Below are 19,737 nucleotides of genomic sequence, written 5' to 3' on the forward strand. Positions count from 1 at the left end.
AAGATGCTACCACCCACGCTACGAAAGGCTGGTGTATTTTCATCTTGCATGCTAACTTTTGTCAATAGTGTTATATATTGTTAATAAGGGCAAAACTTAATCTACAAAATGTGGTTTACTTGATTGAGTGCTTCATTTCCCCTTTAAACTTGTGTGAAGAAGCATGCGCAGATTATACGTGACTGCTTTTAAATTGTGTCTAACAGTGTGTTTGCTGTGTTCTCCACTATCTGTCAATAATCTGATGGTAAAGGAACTAAAAAAACACCATGATGAACTCATGCAAAGCAAAACAAGATGAACAATTGTGCACGTAGATGAGTGTGTGTGTAACAGAGAAAGAAAAGTAAACCTCCAACACAGTATGAATAATTTCAGACACAAACTTCCGTCTGTGATTCATAACAAGACAGGTCGCTGCAGCGTTTCATTTTTCCTCCCGTCATGGTGCTGAGAACTTCCTCCTGTTTAGCTGTGTGCTATCTGGCTGTGACCGAACATCCATCTTTCTTCTCTACTGCCGTTGGGACAGAACTCCTCTCACCAGATTGGAGACAAAGCATGAGCTGTGATCTGAAACCAGACCAAAGTCTCACGGCGTCGCTCTGTTGTGCTCAACAAAACACAAGCCATTGTAAAAGAGCGGACAGAAAATTATGGGAAATCTTAGTGAAGGCTGTGTGCAAGTGTGAAATCCATGGGGTGGTTTAATTAAAGGGACATTTGTGTATTTCTACTGGTCCATGTTTGATTAAACACAGACATGTAGATATATCTTGTTCCTCTTAACCACGTGCATCACAGCTTCTTGTGAGGGTCTCTGGTCTGGAGTGCTGAATATCTGACCTGTGGAGTTCTAAGCTACATCTGCTGCCGTGGCCTCATCAACCAGCCCAGTCTTCATGGTCTGGAGTGCTGTGTATCAGACCTGTGGAGCTCCATAAACTACATCTGCCCAGTCATCATGGCCTCCTCCAGTTGTCCACTCCTACCTAGATGAACAATTCACCAACCTGCCCATAATTCCTGTTATACTCACAAACTGTCACAGATCATCAGCTATGTGCTATATTACTAGACCCTACATGTTTCCTTCCACTTGATGTATGTATCTATGACAGAAGTTTGTTTATCTTGTTTCTCCTGCTCTTCTTTTCTCTTTATCTTCTCTGTTTCTACCCGGCTGGCCTTCAGCAGATGGGTCCCTCCATATGAGCTGGGTTCTGCTCAAGGTTTCTTCCTGTTAAAAGGGAGTTTTTCTTTGCCACCGTCACCCTCAGGCTTGCTCTGGAGGTTGCAGGCTGGTTTTTGTGAAGCGTCTTGAGACAATTTGTATTGTTATTGGCGCTATATAAATAAAATTGAATTGATTTGAATTAAAATTGAATTCCAGGACTTAGCATCACATGACTGAAACTGATGTAACTGGACATGTGAAAACATTTTCTGGTCAGCTGTTAAGAATTTGGGTTTCTCATCTATTTCCTAGCACCTAGAAGTCTGAAAGCAATGAACCTAATATATTAGATTATAAATAGATTTGAGAACAGATGTGACATAAACTTGAATTTTCCTCTATTAAACAAGAAACATGTGGAGAGTGAAAACAAATGGGATCACCTTCCTAATGTTGGTTAGTTCTTCCTTGTGTTAAAACAATTGTGACTCATGAGAGAATGGACATGTGTCTTCTGAGGGTATCCTGTGGTGTCTGGTAACACAATGTTGTTAGTGGGGGTCTTTGGGTCCTATGGGTTTTACTTTTTTTAAATTCTTTTTATACCTCTGGTAAACCAAGAGTGATCATGCTTTTTACTTTTGTATTTTTAATTACATTTTAATTCAATAAAAGACCTTCGGCTAATTCTGCCCATAAGAGAATTTACAAGTATTGCTCAAGTTCAGTAAGTGACTCAGTGAATCAGTTACCGTGGTTGTAGTGATGTTCTTCTGACGGATGCAGAAATGTGCCTCTGCTGAGCAGACTGAGCGGACAAGAGGTGTGAATTCTCCCGTACGGTTAATTTTGCATTAAAGCAACTGACTAAACGGTGCAAGTAATCCTTGTTCCTGCTCCAATGAGAGACCGTGAGATGGAAAACCCCTCTGTGGCATCTCCCATAGGACCCCTGAAGAGAGGTTTAGCAGCTCTCTGATCGTGCCATCTTGGCAGATACTCCTCCTAAATCCTGGCTAAGTCAAAAAATGGGCACACGAGTAAAGCACGAGGAGACTGAAGCTAGCCCGCCCTACCTGTCACTCAAAGCAGCCCCGCTCTAAATGATGCATGAACGGGGGTTTTGTTTTTTTGCACTTATGCATAATAAATTACTATTTGAGGAACTGTGTTGGTTAGAATTTTTCCCATTCATGCTTAGCTTAGCTACTGCCTTACCCTTGGCTCCTCATACATACATTTATTATTCTTTTTCCTGAATTCCAGTAGATTTCACAAAGAATGAGACCTTGTTTTTTTTTTAATTTTCTTCCAGGGAGAAGGTTTAATCCTTGTCATAGTGAGCATTAGAGTCCAAAGCTGCTGCAGTGATCACAGCAAAGAGCTGGCTCCATGATCCATGAAAAGAAAAATTCTGGACAGACTGCACGGAGGCTACTCAAAATGAGATATCTGGATACAGGCCACTGACTGGAGGCTGGCTGACAATCACAATGCATCATTAGTAACTTACATGATTAAAGGGAAATTCCACTCAGTTTGGGACCCAGTGAACCAGACTCATCAGCAGGGGATGTTATGCTCTCAGAATCATCATTAAGGACAAACAGCTCCTCTATAGATTTAGAACATCCTTTTGCTAAATAAAGGGTTTAAAACACAATGTACTAAATGGAAATGACGGGTTCATTAGAATATAAATATGCTTCTACAGGCCAATAAGTGTCTGTCCCGGGACCAAAGTAACTGCACATACGGATCTTAAACTGAGTGGGATCTCCCTGTAATCCAGTGGCAGTGAAAAACACATTCTTAGGAGAGATTTCAAGAGGCAGGTAAATACCACTGGTCAGACAGCATTAACGTTTTGTTCAGAAAGTGGCAACCGGGCCACAACCAAATACACATGTAAGACATGCTGCACAGCCTTTCGTCAGTATCAACAAATACAAATAATAAGATTAAAAAAATGCATGAAATGGTCATATTTAACATGTCAAGTGAGCTTCCCAAAGCACAAACATTCATTTTTAAGTTCTGCATACGGTAACTACGAGATCTGGAGTAACCGTGACCCTGCTACTTCAGCCCCCTTAATAGCACAAAGGACTAAACCGAATCTAAAAACTGCCATTCTGCTGAACGTGAAAACCGTCTTCCTGGTCCAGACCAGCTTGATCTTGAAAATGTAGTCAAAATAACGCGTCACACCTGCACCTGCACAGCTTCTGCTGTGGTAGCGCGTTGCTTGCGGACAGTTTAAAGTGCGGGCTCAAATTGTAGTGTCGCACTGAGGGAATAAATCCACCTCTGCCCTGCACCCTGACGCCTGAAATGTCTGACTCTCTAGCTCACTGCTGATGATTTGAGTCCCCCCCCCAAAAAACTTTATAAAATATATTTAAGAAACAAAAAATATATATAAAATCTAAAACAGATTTCCAATCACAGTGCAATAAATTCTGATAAGATTCATCCGACCTAATTTCACCATGCGTGTTGCCTTAAGCTTCATTAACGGTTTACCACCCATTGTCAATTAGCGCCGCACTGTGGACGCCCTCCAGCAGGTGGTGCTGTTATGCTGCGTTACAGCAGAGCATGAAACAACAGAACTAAACAGCCACCCCTCTAAAGCCAGTGGCTGTGTGAGCAACCACCACCAACTACTACACAGGGACCTCATGGATTGCAGCTGTAAGTGTAAAAACTTGATCCCCCTACAGTCTGACAAAGAAACAGCTGCGTGACTTTTTGACAGCGTGGTGCTTCAGGCTTCAACGCCAACCCTCCTGAATTATAACATCCTTTGGCTAGAGAGCGCTGTCCTTTCTCAGATATTTATAAATAACTCATGGCCGTGTGTGAGCCTTGACGCTGCCTACACAGTGGTAAATCTATCTTTCAGATGCTTAAGTGAGTCAAGTCGATAGGACTTTTTGTCTAATGCAAGGCTGAACTATTTATTGCACCGTGGGCTACACTTTGACTTTCCTTCTGTTCCATCATACTGAGCATCTGAGCAGAATATTCCGATATCTCCTCTGAGCTCTCGTGACGAGACGCTAAAATCAGGCGCAACACACCGGGATGTGTGTTTAGCTAATAAGCAGGGGTTTAACCGCGCGTTTGAATTATAACACCTTATATTTACAACTTATGGAAACTCCAATTACACGGTGAGTCTGATAATAATGTGTATTTTTAGTGTGATTAACAAGTTCCATCCAAAGAACCAGTGAACTGGATTGTGTGTGTATTGAAAGTGTGAAATGTCTTTCTTCCTCTGTGCTACTTCTGACCAAAAACACACGAATGAGCCACAAAGTTGCACCGAGTGACTTCATTACCACGAAGACACGGACACACAGTGGTTGATTTTGACTCCATCTTTCGACTAAGCTGTTCTGCTGTCGGATCTATGCACTAAAAGCACCAAAAAATGTGTGACCATGCTGCTGAATGCAGTTCAACAACCTAAGCACAATTGAACCATTTCCCCTCGTTGGAAAAACATTTCTTTGTTCTGCTCTTTTCGCAGAGTTTGTTGACAGCAACAAAAACACAGAGTGCGCCCAGATTTATCTTTCAAAGCGCCTGTAAAGTTCCCCTCTGCTGCTAAGGCCTCGGAGCGCATCCAGCAAAGCCCGACTGGATCATCCGACAGGGTGCACCTCTGGAACGGGGAACAATTTGCGTGGTTTTCCAAAACAGTCATCTCACAATTGCACCCAGGTGTGTGTGAACCACTTTGAAACCCTGTTCTTTCTTTACACAGAGAGCAACGGCGTGAATGAATTAAAGAGAGCCTTTCTGAAAATGCGTACACTAAGCCATGCTGGGGCAGGCGGCGCAATGCAGCCAGGCTTTTAAATGCTGCCGTTTTCTGGAGTCGGCAATAAAACAGCGTCTCAGCCGGATGACTTTTGTGTTGCTTTCCACTGAGGGGTGAAATATATTCCTCCGACTACTCTATCCGAACTGAAACGAGTTAACAACCCGACAAAGAGTCCCGTTCAGTAACATCGTTCTCCTCGCTAACCGTCGTCACCATTTTTTGGTGAAATAAACCAGATTTTTATCCTCTGGATTTCCAGCTTAACATGCAGATGCCTTTAGAAGGAAACTGCACCACAGATTCTTTTTCTTTCTTTAGTGTTTAATGCTACAAGCATGGCCCAGAGATGTAACAGTCACAGCTGAGATGTATGATTCAAAGCCTAAAGCCAACAGAGAACACAGTGAGTGTTATTTTGCGATGTTCTGTCTCCAAATAACCAGTGTCTCAGCAGAGAGGCGGTTTGCTGGGGCAAACTCGGTGGGTGGTGGGCAACAGCCAGAATTATTTTGGGGACTTTAAACTTTTTAGTTCCTCTGAAGATCAGATAATCTCCCTTGGCAGGAATCGTGGTCGAGGTTGTGTTGGGTTGGGTTGGGGGGAGGGGGCTCCACCTGCCGAAAGCGTTTTAAATCCAGAACCCAACAGCCGGAGGATGAAAACTTGGAGAGGTCGCAGGAGAAGGACCGTCCTCTCCAAACTGGAAGTTTAATGGTAGTTGGTAGACTTCTGCTCTCAGTGCACTTGGTGTGAAGACCACCAATGTATTTAAAGTTAATGGCCTTGGAGTGAGGACTGGGGGAGAACCAGAGTTCAAAAGTTTGTCCCTCTTTTCCATCTCACATCCTCCCACAGTTCTCTCACCCTCGCTTGAATCGCAACGTCTCTTCTGGAGGCACGAGAGTCGGTGGGGAGAAAAAAAAGCATCCACTGCAGCGTGATGAGAAGGAAAGTGTGTGAGCAGAGGAAGGGAGGGAAGGGAGGGGAGGAGGGGAGGAGGGAGGGGGCAGGGCGGAGGCTTTACCAAATGTGGGATTCACAGTGAGTCATTTTAATGACGCCCACCCCTCCTCCTAACCGGCGGTAGTTCATTCCTCCATATAACCTACAGAGAGGCGACAAGAAAATGATGAAAAATGATTAATCAGATTTAAAGTTCACCTGGTTTAATGATGTGAACATTGCAGCGAGAGGAAGAAATAAAAGACTAAGGAAGTCAATTTTATTTGCTTCTAGCGGTTTATTTACAGACCTGACATATTAATGAACCTCAAAAAAGTCTTTTATTTAGAAGAGATTCTGTGACACTGGGAGGTGACAAACTAAAAAGTTGCCCCTGAACACACCACAAAGACAGACAGCCAGACAACCTGCAAATAGAAGAACTAGGAACATCTACAGAGCCGTCCTATCCTGAGTCATGCTCATCAGTTCGTCTACAGTTTATTCCTCTGGATGATCCTGTTATTTATATCTGTATCAGACTAGATGAAGATGTAAAACTAGAAGAGCCTTCTGTCTTTTGAACTTAGTCATTTCATAGGCTCTTGAAACTGGCTGTTCTGCTTGAGCTGAGGACACACTACAAGACTTTTTTTTTTGACAGATTTTACTCCTGAATCCCAGTTGGGAAAAGTCTGTTCCAGTGTGTAGTAGTTGGGGACAGTTGGTACTAGTTGTGGGTAGTTGGCACAAAAATCTGTTATTGTGTGAAAGGATCAGCCCCAGTCCATCAAACATGTTCGGATCAGAACACACTCGGGTAGTGTGAACTAGTTACTTTTTGTTTTATATTTTTACATATTCTCAACATTTGCACATTTCTTGTTTACATTTTGTGTCTTGTTGCTGGACTGTAGGCCTTTAAGGATGGTAATTTCAATCCTGTATTGTGTTACACATGTCAGACTTGACTTGACTCATCAGTTGTGATCAGCAGTCTTTCAGACATCCATCCAAACCTGCTGAAACCAGTCTGCTACTGAGCACTCCTAGTCTTTTTAAAATGTCTAAAGACTGTGAAAGTTGTGTAGTGTGTCTCCAGCGTTAGAGAACCAATGGGAGGGACATCTCTGACTGACTCCTTCTGCTGCCAAGTCAAATGCTGGTGACGGGAGTCTGAATAGAACCAGTGATGTGGGGGAAACAGCCATAGACACGCAAGTTGCATTCCTACACACAAAGTCAAACTAAGAACAACTGTGTGTACGTTACAGTTATTGTAGATGCTTCCATTTCAAGGTTAATATCATGAAGATATTGAGACAAACTGGACAAAGAGGATAAAGGTACCACTCACTCTCTCTGTGTCACTATAGAGAGGATGTTAATAAGCACTTCTACACATCCATCCACACCGTAGTCTCAGTGTTTCTGTAGTTTCAATAAATATCCAGCTAACTCTAGCTAAAAGTAACCTTATCATGTCTGTATAATGTGACAGCAACATAATTATTCAAAAGTGTGGTAATTGCACGCATCAGTACACTTGATAACTGTACTGTAATGTTCCATCGTGTTACACCAGAATGATATTTACCTCCATGTGTTGGCGTCTGGGTCGTAGACTTCTATAGTTTTGAGGTACGTTGTCCCGTCAAAGCCTCCTACTGCCATCAGCTGACCATTCACCACCGCCAAGCCCACCTACAGACACACAATTACATTAACACCTCACCCAACACTGTGAATCATCAGGCCTTACAATTACACCCGCAACGTCACCCTTTACATAAACACTGGGTGCCAATTTGCGGGGAACACATCACAATGTTTACACTAACAGCCAATAATGACAACTGAAAAAGAGACTTCATCTGCCTGAGCGTGATTGTAAGTAGTGTGGAACTTTTTTAAAAAAAACAGATGCCTTTGTAACAATGTTAACAAAAAAAGATCCTCCTGTTTTCAGAGCTCAGAAAAAACACACAGCAGGATGAGAGTCTGGAATGCTACAGATCGTTCTGATTCTTGGATGGTGGTCAGTATCTGGCAATCGCTGCTCCATGGAGAAGAAACTCCAGGGAGACATCATCTAGTACAGCAATGCTGCTTTTTCGGAGGTTTTGCCAGTTGTGAGCCGTTTATGCGCATTTATAGACCTATAAAACTAAACGCCAGTTTCCATTAACGCTACACACCAAGAGGGTCTAAGTAGTGTTATGTTGATAAATAATAAAGCTGCATTTCCAATTACCATCAGCACAAGTCATTAAAGTTAAATCATACTAAACACTATGTATGCTAATTTATGGGACAATATACTGTAGTAAACAACATCTTTCCTAATTAGGTCTCCGCTGCATAAATCTCAACTTTGGTGATGAATAGCATCATTAGATAAAGCTTGATTCAGAGATTTCCTGTTAAAAATGTGATATTAGGAGAATCTGAATAAAAGTTTGAAAGTTTAATGGGTTTCATTTAGTGGTAAGTTAACTAAAGATTTAAACAACTCATAAGAAAATATTTGGTAGATTCACAGATTGAAAAAAATCGTTTGTTGCAGCTCTAGGTACAATTCCTTAACTATGGCACATTTATTAAAATATACCAGGTTAAATGCAACGTAAGCTCTTATCCAACAAACACACACACACCCCGCTCCGCCTGGACGTCATAGCCACTACAGGAGACCACTGGTTGGTTCTGGGGTTGTATCGCTCAGCACTGCTCAGCTCCGTGGTGTCATCTCTCCCTCCGACAGAATAAATCATGTCCTGGTAGACCGCGCAGCCCAGGTGCTTTCTCCTGGTTCCCATGGGGGACACAGTGTGCCAGCGGTTTTCTTGAGGGTTGTAGCGTTCAACTGAGCAGAAGAGAAGAAGAACAGAAGAAGATCGAAAGTTGAAAAACAGGAAAGTTTGTGTTTCAGATCACAGCCCAAAAGAAGAAGACATTTTAAAGTAAAGTATGTGCATCATGTGCTGAGATGGCAGAAGAAGTGACTTGGAGTTTACCATGATCCAGTACCATACCTGTATTTAATGGGGACGTCCCATCGGACCCTCCTACTGCATAAAGGAATCCTCCCAGCACGGCCACGGCTACACCAAGCCGCCTGGTGCTCATGGAGGCTACACGAGTCCATTTGTTCTCCTTAGGATCATACCTGGAGCACGGGATAATCATGAAGATGTTAATCATGAAGACGTGAAGGTATCTGAAGGCACGCCACGCTCTCCCCTGAGCTACTTTAAGTCAGAAAGCAGCATGGAGTAGCTTTCAGTTAAAAAAGAGGAAGGCTTTAGCTTCATGGAATGAATAGATGGGTGGCTCACTAAACACACAGGAGTTCTGAGCGATACCTTTCAACAATATTGAGACAGGAAACTCCATCCTGTCCTCCCACAGCATACAGATAACCACCAAGCACAGCGACGCCCACGCTGGTGCGACAAGTGCTGGTGGGGGCCACATCGCTGCTCCACTGATTGGTCTTCGGATCATACCTGGAGAGGAGAAAAAACCCTTTAAGTCTCAGAAATGTTGGGTGTGATTCCATCTCACTAGCAGAACAATAACAGACAAGCAGAGAACCATAGTGAACAGCTAAAGAGAAAAGAGAGAAAGCCTGAGTGATCATGGCAGACCTCTCCACAGAGTTGAGGTACGATGAGCCGTCGTGGCCTCCAACAGCGTACAGCAAGTCATCCAGGACACTGACACCGACTCCACATCGCCGTTTGCTCATCGAGGCCACCATCCGCCACTCGTTGGTCTGTGGATCGTAGCGTTCCACGCTGGATATGGCATCTCCGCTGCACCAACCACCCACTACAAGACAAGGAGATGTGCAGAAGATGTACACGACATTTTATAACGCTGAGAATTTGAATGTGAGTTAAACTATACAACTGTATAACTTCAGTGTCTACTGGTGCTGACCTGCAAAAAGGACTTCTCCACATCTGATGGGTTTCCTCGGCCGGGTTCTGGGGCCCTGCATCAGTGGCCTTTCCTGTGGCAGCAGCAGGTAATTCTTTGCCTCATCAACCAGGTCTCTGAAACAACAGAAATACGTGCATGAATCAATCATATTATCACATTATCATCTTCTCCTTCAGCATCCCTTAAAGATCAAAGCCAAAACAGCGGGAAAGCAGCACCCACCTGCATTCCTCGTCACTCTTGATGAGAGGATCAGAACCCACCGTGCCCACCAGGAATTTAGGGCTGAGCAGGGGCAGACGGACATGCTGCAGGACCTGAAGGACACAACATTTCAGTCAACACAAGATGCATTCGCACATGACAATAACTGCATCAAAGCAGCAAACAGATGATAACAAACAGAGGTGTTAACCCTAACTAGATGTTTTCAATTAATTAAATATTGTAAGATGAAGAAAAGTGATGAGCTCTGGAGGAATATGATTTCACAGGAAACCGCTCTGATCCCAGTTAAGGGTTTAAGCAGGTCTTAAATGTGTTTTTCTCCCCCAAACCTGTGGCAGCTGAGGCCTGCGTTCTTGGATGCTGTATTTCACCCAGGCCATCACTGCGTTGAAAACCTGCTCCTCGCTGCGCACGTTCAGCTCGTCACTGGAGATGATGTCAATCAGCTGGTTGGCAGGCAACAGCATGAACTCCTCGCTTTCCATTACCTATGACAATTAGATTTCACGGCCAGTCAAAGAGTGAACAGTGCGTTCAAGGTTCCAGTAAATCTGCAGATCGATTTTATGCTGCCTTTTGGTCGTCAAACAGGCTTCGTTGATGTTTCTTTAAGTTATTCAGCTCGCCCTCTACACTTAAAAACAACATTCAACAGTGACAAAACAAAACTTATGTCAGTGAATTATCTTTTCTTTTGTTTTGTTGATTACTGCTACCTCAGACTTATCATACTGTTAGGAGCAGTAACAATGCTGAAAAGAACCAGCTGATGCTTTGTAACAGAAGATTTCTATGACCAGCTATGGCAGGAAACACAAAGTTGTCAGTTATTTGGTACCGACGTTAACAGACCTCATAGCAGACATTTTGGATTGTGGCAGCAAAAAAAGGACAAGTATAACCAGGCGGCAACCTCCGGGTCTGAGCGAAGAAGCCCATGCTGAAGTGCAAAAAAAATGGCCACTAGAATCTGGCTCCAAAGGGGAGTAAATTCTTATAGACCCCCATGTTACAAAGCCTGAGGTTATAGCCTCATTAAACATGTTTACAACCTGGTACAAAAAATGAAGCTGGTCTAATAGTTTATTTCACTATTCATGGGTGACATTAAGTGTACGGGGGATGATTTTTTTTTTCTAACTCATTTGTTTAGTTTTTATTAAGGTTTAAAAATCTGCATACTTCTCACTTTGAGTGACACTTTGAGCTAACTGGTAACGGAGAGTTGGGTGGGCGGGTCTCAACGTCCAGGCTGCTTTAGCTCCACCCCAACATGACCTCCATGTCCATATTTGGAGTATGGGCGGAGTAAAGCGACCGCGGGCTCCATCCACTTTCGCACTTGAACTTCCCTGAGCTGTACATTGTAGCTCACTATAATGACTTCAAGGGACACCTGTAAACTAAAACGTATCTAATCTGTGCTTGCAAACACACTTTATAATCTATTTTAATTCAGTTTCACCATAACTTTGCATTTAGTTGCCACTAAATGTAGCTTTTTAACCTGTTGACATTAGTTGTCAGGAATCTTCAGGCCTTCTTGTTCCAGTTAACACGCTGCACACAGACAACCCCAAATACTTAGCAAAAAATGTTGACACACAACTACAAAAAGCTTGCATAGTAACAACAGCATGTGGAAAAGCAGAGGCTGGTCCACTTGGTAACACCATGATCAAACCTCTAATGTATATATATCATATGTGGGTGGAAGTCTTGTTATGTGTGTTTCCAAGCAGTGTAGACAGCTGCCAGAATTCTGAAAAAGAGCCGGCCCCCGTAGTCACTTTCCCGAACAATCGTTCTATAGCAGAGTGTCCAAAACTGACACATTGGGGTGATCTTTGATAAGGTAGTCCGTTTGTTTTTTTGCACTGCCGTTCTCACTGATCCAACTCTTCACATTAATAATTAGTAAGCCTGTTAGGAGCCTGGCTAGTAATGAAAGCAATAAGCTGGAGTTAGAACACTGCTGGAGATGTGGAAGATAGCAAGCTGTGCATAATGGATACCACAAACAAGACTGGACAAGAGATGTTAGCAAAACAAAGCACCTGGAAAGTTGAAAAAAAAAAAAAAAAAAAAAAGCTGAACAGTCCAACTGTGAGATTAACCATCTAATTAATTTCTTCTGAATATTTCCAGGATTCTGTTTGTGCTTTTTCATGAAAAACTGCTCCCACTAACCATCTTTGCTGCCAAAAAGCTTAGGGGCATCTGATGGTAGTTTTGAGGTCATGCATCACATCAGAGAATCAAACTGATTAAAAATAAAATGCAAAATATGCCGAGAAAGATCTGATTTTATAAGATTTTTTTTTAATCAGCAGATTTTTGAACAGTGGGATAATTATGAGATACGTGCTTTGGAGAAAAATACTCCTTTGACATCTAATCTTTTTCTTTCAAAAGGGGACTTTTGTAAAACTACATTCACTGAGGCAATATTTCCAGAAGGCAATGTACATTAATAACTTAATCAAATCAAAGTTGTAGTTTTAGATCAAACTGCTTGTGAATAGCCAGTAGTCTACAGATGTTAATTCATTGTGTTTGTTGAGTTTTGGTGCATACACAGAAGTTATCTGCATTTCTTTCTGTGAAAAGCTAAATTCCTGGGCGATAAAATACAATCACTGCATCCATTAAATATTTTAGTTTTCTAATCTATTTCTGTGCCGTTTCAGCATGAAACTCACATGTCCCACATAAACAAGCAACACCTGACACAGTTTTCACCATCAATGGCATTAGTAACTGTGTGCCCACGTCCTGAGGCTCGGAAAAAGGACAAACCAACGGTCGACAAGAGATTACTGTTAGAAAATAGACATGTTGAATTCCACATGCTTTCAATAAGGAGAAGTAGAATGTATATTCACAGGACGGGTGTTGATGCGGATTTTCCTGCAGTAACCAAATCTTTTCTTTCCATGTTCACGTGGGAGCAAACAAGAGCAAACAAGAAATGGAAAGCACAGCTCTGCGTCTCCCTGCAGTGTGCAGGATCCAAGGACTCTATTACCTCATTGTTGTTCTGCTTGTTTTTATATGCTAAATAACTTAACTCAATGTCTAATACTCAAGTATGTACGTCTGTCTACTAGGACATATTTAAAAGACAGATTAAATATGTGCTCTCACCTCCTGGAAATTGTGCTGGGTGAACTTGTCTGCGATGCGAAGCAGCTCGCGGCAGGAGTGCGTGTCAGCGAAGGCCCTGATGCCCAGACAGTTGGACGGATCCAGCTGCCTCTTGAGGAACTCGCAGCAGGCCTCTTGAATCTCAGCCAGCTGGAGGAGGCAGGCTGCAGGGAGCAGTGTCTGGACATTTCCCTCCTCTACAGTCACCTGGGAGGACGGAGATCAGGAAATTAGAGACATACACAGACTTTTTTTATACTCCTGAGATGAAACTACGACTGGGGAAGTGTTTGAGCTGAAGTCTGCAAAATGTCTCCGTTCTGATGCTCAGAAACCGTGTGGCTCCAGATGTCCATGCAGTTTTTGAAAAGTTTGCTTCTCGCTCTAGTCACAGCTGATCTACATTCTTCACATTTTTATGATAGATTCCAATGCCTTCTGAAGAATATCTGTGTATATTCTCTTAGAAAAGTTGTATTGTTCACCTAACTGGTTTGATATAAAGTCAAAATAAGGTGAAGTATTTGCTTTTCCAAAGTCTTGTTGAGTGTGTTATGCAGAAGCGAACACAGAAGTAATTATTCCTACCTGTGAGGTGTAGGCGAAGTCAATGAGCAGCTCCATGGCTCTCTCATCAATGTCTCGAATGACCACTTCAGTCTGCCTACTCTCTGCCAACTCTCCAGTAAACATGGCCCTGAAGAGACCATGGAAATGCAGATGTATTTAGACACAGATCCATGCGACTGATGAATGCTGGTGGAAGTTAAATGGCCTTCGTACCTGAAGTAGGGGCTGCAGGCCGACAGGATCACACGATGAGCGTAAATCTTCTTAGCACCCACCACTAGCACCACATCGCAGAGCTCCCTGTGCTTCCTCAACAGGTTGATGACCTCCAGGGTCTGCCGTGGGTGTTTGTCTGAGACATAGGGCATGCGTGCAGGCTGGGGGACCCCTTCAGGAAGCTTGTTGGGGTCCCCCAGAGTACAGCGGCTGGTGATGTCCATTCCAGTGGCGTCTTGGCGTGCGCTGGTGACCCTTGACATGAAATGGGAAATGACACCGTTAGCCCTTACATTGTGTTAGAGTCAAATTTTGTTCTGTTTGCAAGTTAAAATGTATCAAAAGTACATTTTCCTTGTTTTTATGGGGACAAGGCTTCATGATATCCTCAAGAACGGCAATTTTAACAACAAAGTATGACACAGCAAGAATACTGGCTGCTGCATGCACCCATGGATCATAGAAGATGTTTCAGGTAGCTCTGTGGACCAAATTTGGTTCAATTTAAACTCTTTTTAGATGAAATGTGTGGTGTATACAAAGATAAAAGGTCTACTGGGACAAAAAATAACATTTAATACAGTGTTTACATGGATATGGATACATAACAAGTTAGACATGAGGTGAAAAACAAAACTGGATGATAAACACTGTTTTTTGACGATTTTGGGCTTGATTAAGTCATCGGTTAATTTTGATCCGCCAACACAAAAGATGTGGGCAGCTTTCTAACACATTATAAAGGATAAATATATTCCTGGTCTTTGCTTCGTTCAGAGATCGTCAACAAGCCTTCTATCATCATGAATTTGGAAGTAAAAGTGGGAATTGTGAGTGCTCTCTACTTCAGACTATGATTCCTTGTTTTCAGAGATCCACAAAAGCCTACCTAACAGCAGTGGCCCACAGGGGAGCCTTGCACAGAAAAATATGGCAAATCATTGTGGCCGTTGGAGGATTTTCCTCTTCGAGAGACTAGGATGAACACTGCCTTTGTCTCTGCTCATAAACAACCAATTTAACTGCACCTTTTCACGACACAGAGGGCCTAGTTTTACAACATGTTGCCCAAATACTGAAGGATAATCTTTTTTCATCCTATAATACTTCGCGCAGTGTTAGCAAACATTTGTGCAAGATGGTGCCAGCTGAAAGTGGGAAGCAGAAACTACAAGGAATGATTATGTCAGCAGTAACTTAACACAGTTCTGATGTGGCTGAAATTGATCAGTCGACAGAGGAGCAGGATACAAACGAGACTCCACATACAGATAGAAACTACTGAGAGCTGAGAACACAAAGACTTGGCAAACAGATTTGGTATCAACAGCAGTGAATCTATCAACTGTGAAGTGAAAACACATGTGACACTTCGTGTGGTATGGAGCTGCTAAAGTGGACCAAAATAATACGGGTACACGTCAGGACTGGAAAAAACAAACTGGATTTTCAGAAATTTTTGGTTCTAAAAAAGACTCTTAAAATGATCAAAAAATATATGTTACACAGATATATGAAAAGAGACAACTGCTACTGCACACATCTAAACTAGTCTGGGTCTGTCCCCATCACACCAGCTGAACCAAATATAGTTAGGTCACTGGCCTGTGGATTTAGGAGACAGTGTAAATGGATCCACACCAGTTACTTCACTCAGTATGGCCCCGACGTCTTTTTAGAGCCGTGGGCAAAGGATCCCTTTGGTCCTGGGACAAGATTCACTTCAGATCATGTTCCCCGTGACAGCCAAAACTCTTTGCCATTTCAACAACATGTGTCCTTATCATTATGGGAGGGCCGAATGGAATCACACCACACTTGCCATTTTTAGAAAGTTCTTCAGCATTACCTATATGCAGTTACGGAATAATTAGAAAATGTGTAATGTAATAAAAAGAAAACTTAAGTATACCTGCTGTATGTTAATGCCTGGCAAAGGCTGTACAACAAATCTGATGTGTAATTAAAGGGGTGCGTTTTAAAATACAATGTTACATTCTAGAGGTTTAAGGTTTGAGAAAAGTGACTGACAGAATCAAAAATGTGATCTGTGTTGCAGAAATGGGAGCTTGATTCTTACTGTGGAAATAAAGTCGCATCACACTGGCCTCAGCTGCTTGTATTATTTATGTTGTGAGTGTGAGTTGTGAGTGGAAGTGTATTACTAAAATGCCTGTATAGCCGACCATCAGATGGAGTCGACCGATGCAATCACGTTTGAGCTGCTGTGTCAGATTGACACATGTGATAGAATCTTATGAGTTTCCACCATATTTTTATATTTTATAAATCAATTTCTGATCAACAAAACAACAGAGGACTGATAACAGTCATCAGCTGCAACTATTGAGTTGGCCCTTTACTCCATGAGATATAAATCTTACACTGTGACTTCTTCTGTTTGATCTGTTTCACACAACAACCCCTAAGTTCTAGGTTTTCATGTCAAATCTAGGAGACTAAATACTGAATACTGTTTATTTTTAGCAGGTGCATGTTTATCATCTACATCCATGTCATAAATCTGGCATCCATCCCATTCTCCAACAGCACAATAACCCTGAGAGGCACATCCGACAGGATTGCATTCAAAAGTCCAGCAAAGCAGCAGAACTACGGTCAGATCCAGTCAGGCCCCGGGGGGTTGTGAGGAGGGTGAGAATTTGAGGAGAACCCCCAATGACTAGTCTTTGATCCTGGGAAACTCTATAGCAGGGATCTGTCTTCCTTGTAGACAAGCTTATATGGTGATGTAACAGGGCAGGTGTCAATGAGTCACGGGGAGTCTCTCCTAACTATTAAAAACTCATTTAGAGCCTTTTTAATTCTACAGTGGATATTTGGAGTTCAGTTAGTTCGATTCAGGGAAGACAAAAGTCCTGGGCACAGACATGCAACATCTACAACAAACTAGAAAGAGGAAATGGAAATCAGAGATGTCTGCCATTCTGTGAAAGGATCATAAACATCACTACAAATGTTGATGCCACACCTACCTGCGCATTGGCTTTGCGTCCATGCACTGAAGAACAATGTTTGGTCCAACACCTTCAAGTTAACCTGTGAAGACAACAGCAAAGAACATTTTTCTTACTCTTCTAAGAAGACTGTGTTTCACACCTCGCAGAAGTGTAAACCAGACATTCTTTCTGTCTGGAAACCTTTTGTGAGTCCAGACTGCTTTATCTTTAGTTCACTGCGGCTTGTGGCACACCCGTGACTCACTGCCTACCAAATCCACAGCCATTTCTTTTACCAAGACTGAGACTAATCAGGTCTTTACTACTGCAATCAAACAGATCTCCTTGACAGAAAATGTGTCTTAAAGTTTATGAAGTATGTTTTAATAGCACTCTGTCAAACAGATGTTCACTTAATTCATTTGGAGGACGTAATGGCCGGTGGTTATATTTTGCACTTCACTGAACCGAAAGACAATTCTAAAGTTATGTTCTCAGTCATGTGTAACACTAAGTGCAGCCTCACAATGACCAAAGAAAAATCTACACTTCTCTGACACAAGGTACAACAATAACTATAAGCTTTACAAATGCAGTATAAGGCAGCAAGGAGTGGTTTATACAGTAGAACTCCTGTTGTGTGAGTGATTTTGTCAGTGTCGATACAATACATTTTAACATTTTCATTTGATCTGAAACAACTATTTTTATACTGAAAACAGGTTGTGGTTTAGAGAAACAGGGTGTCACTGAGAGCAGCAGCAGCTAGAGCACAGTATTCAGACAGCATCAGAGCAGACGTGTCAAACTCGTTTTAGTTCGGGGGCCACATTCACCCCAATTTGATCATAAATATAACAGAACAATAACCCATATGTAACCACAACTCCACATTTTTTCCATTTGTTTTAGTGCAGAGAAGAACAAGTAAACCATCGTTCAAAGAAAATTAATAAAAATAAGTGTAACTTGGGCTCCTTGCTGTTTGTCTGCTGTTTAGTCCTGGCTCTCGGTTTTACGTTCTGTCCACATCTCTGAATAAAACAGTGGACAGATTGGGGATATAAGTTATTTTCATTGAAAAATCGCAATCTTCTATGTCATTTTCACACTTTGCAAAATCATGCTGCGGGTAGATTTGACACTTTAGGAGGGACGTTTTTGGCCCACGGACCGCATGTTTTACACCTGTGCATTAGAATAACAATAAATCAGGATGAATTAGAAAGGACCTAAAGGCAAAAACTGTTGCACGGGACCGGCTAGTCAGCGACTTGGTGGGTTCACATTACGATCACATTCGTTTATCAAAATGTCCCTACGTCAGCACTGCCAGGTCAGATTATGTTCATACAAGGCAGCTTTCTCAGAGTTATTTGTTTCCGGCTACATTCTTTGCATGACTGACTAACACGTTGCTTGGCTAGGACAGAGCAACTGTCGGCTGTTAGCTGCTCAGATCCGGACGCAGTTAGTTGCATAGCTAATAATCCCAACGTCCAGTGGTATAATGAGAAATGGGTTGTTTTTACATTTAGATAAAGTTCTGGCTCAAACTAACGAGCTAAATGTTGTAAGCAGAGACCTGCAAATATGTAACATTAGCTAACCGACGTTTGTTAATTTGAGCATATCTGGAAGGCTAAGTGCTACAGCTAGCACCGTAGTTAGGAGTCCAGAGGCGATTCCTACCACACCACAAACACTGCAGTGACTTCATACGCCTAAATACAATTAATCATAACAACAAGCGAATGGTTTCACGAGCCATTCGACACGTCCAGGGTTTCTGTGGCTGCTTCTCTGGCAGTTTGAAATTCTGTCCCAGGATCAGGTCTGACACCACGGAGCAGATATTATAAGCCGTGCGTTAACGAAGTGGTATGCGTTGGAAGTAATAACAGCGACAGCCCTGCGACAAAGAAGTAGACATGTTGGCTGCGGGGTTTACCTTATATTTCCATGCCACCGGCGGGGATACGTCGCGCAGGGTGCTAATGTTTACAATATTTAGCCGTCGGTGAACGCTGCTGCTCTTCTTCCTATGTCTTCTGCGCATGCCAAATGCCAAGTGCCACTTCCGGATTGTGCATTTTCAAAATAAATTTAAGAGATTACGTCATGACACAAGACACTGTGATATGGACAAATAGAGAAATTACTTAACAAATATATTAAATTATGTGTCCAGTTTATGAAGTACTTATACTATCGACATTTTAACAATTTACAAATCCATCCGTAACGCACTCGTGTTTCCTTTGGAAACTCGTTCTCATTCATTTGTTCAGTTTATCCACCAGAGGGCGCCCTAATACTTTAATTTTACTCAAATAGCTAAGATGAAGTACAGATCAATAACAATTTTACTAAGTACAGAAATGCCATAGAGCATCGCAAAGGCTATATGTTTTTATAGAGACTTAAATTATTGTACCCATCGTGGAAGCCACAGGACTGCTTCTGTCATGTGTGCTTAGCTTTAGACTGGATCTGTCATATTTTTATGTAAATTTCACAATCTGAAACCTGAAAGTATTGACCTGTTCAGTGAAGACGTTGTAATATTTTTTCACTGAAGCAGTGTTCAGATGAATTTTAATAATTTAAATAAATCCTTGTGCACAAAGTCCATTTATTAAACTTGCAGGAAGGCTGATTATCTTGGGATACTTGCCATTGTTCTTTCCTCTGTGGATTCAGGTTATCTT

The 19,737-nt window shown here is 42.2% G+C and overlaps 1 protein-coding gene across 1 annotated transcript; it reads right to left on the reverse strand.

Moving 5' to 3' along the window:
• Positions 1 to 2,379: 2,379 nt before the first annotated feature.
• Positions 2,380 to 19,092, reverse strand: klhl20 (kelch-like family member 20). The gene is made up of 14 exons (XM_047589440.1): positions 18,978 to 19,092; positions 17,063 to 17,126; positions 14,064 to 14,321; positions 13,869 to 13,977; positions 13,281 to 13,487; positions 10,463 to 10,621; positions 10,128 to 10,222; positions 9,903 to 10,018; positions 9,608 to 9,791; positions 9,323 to 9,466; positions 8,993 to 9,126; positions 8,615 to 8,823; positions 7,555 to 7,661; positions 2,380 to 6,120 (listed from the first exon to the last, which is right to left on the reverse strand). The coding sequence occupies exons 2-14, from the start codon at positions 17,083 to 17,085 to the stop codon at positions 6,036 to 6,038; spliced, it is 1,830 nt and encodes a 609-aa protein (XP_047445396.1). The 5' UTR covers positions 17,086 to 17,126; positions 18,978 to 19,092; the 3' UTR covers positions 2,380 to 6,035.
• Between the last annotated feature and the right edge of the window lie 645 nt (positions 19,093 to 19,737).

The sequence above is a fragment of the Mugil cephalus genome, chromosome 7, assembly GCF_022458985.1.
Source record: "Mugil cephalus isolate CIBA_MC_2020 chromosome 7, CIBA_Mcephalus_1.1, whole genome shotgun sequence".
In the NCBI taxonomy this organism is placed as follows: Eukaryota; Metazoa; Chordata; class Actinopteri; order Mugiliformes; family Mugilidae; genus Mugil; species Mugil cephalus.

Bases quoted from the DNA above. Each gene is read 5' to 3' on its own strand.
- klhl20 (XM_047589440.1), bottom strand. From the start codon at position 17,085: ATGGACGCAAAGCCAATGCGCAG. The intron at 10,223-10,462 runs GTTTGGGGGAGA...TGTGTCCTTCAG, and splicing joins GCAGGCCTCAGCTGCCACAG to GTCCTGCAGCATGTCCGTCT. The intron at 8,824-8,992 runs GTATGGTACTGG...TCTTCTGCTCAG, and splicing joins GACGTCCCCATTAAATACAG to TTGAACGCTACAACCCTCAA.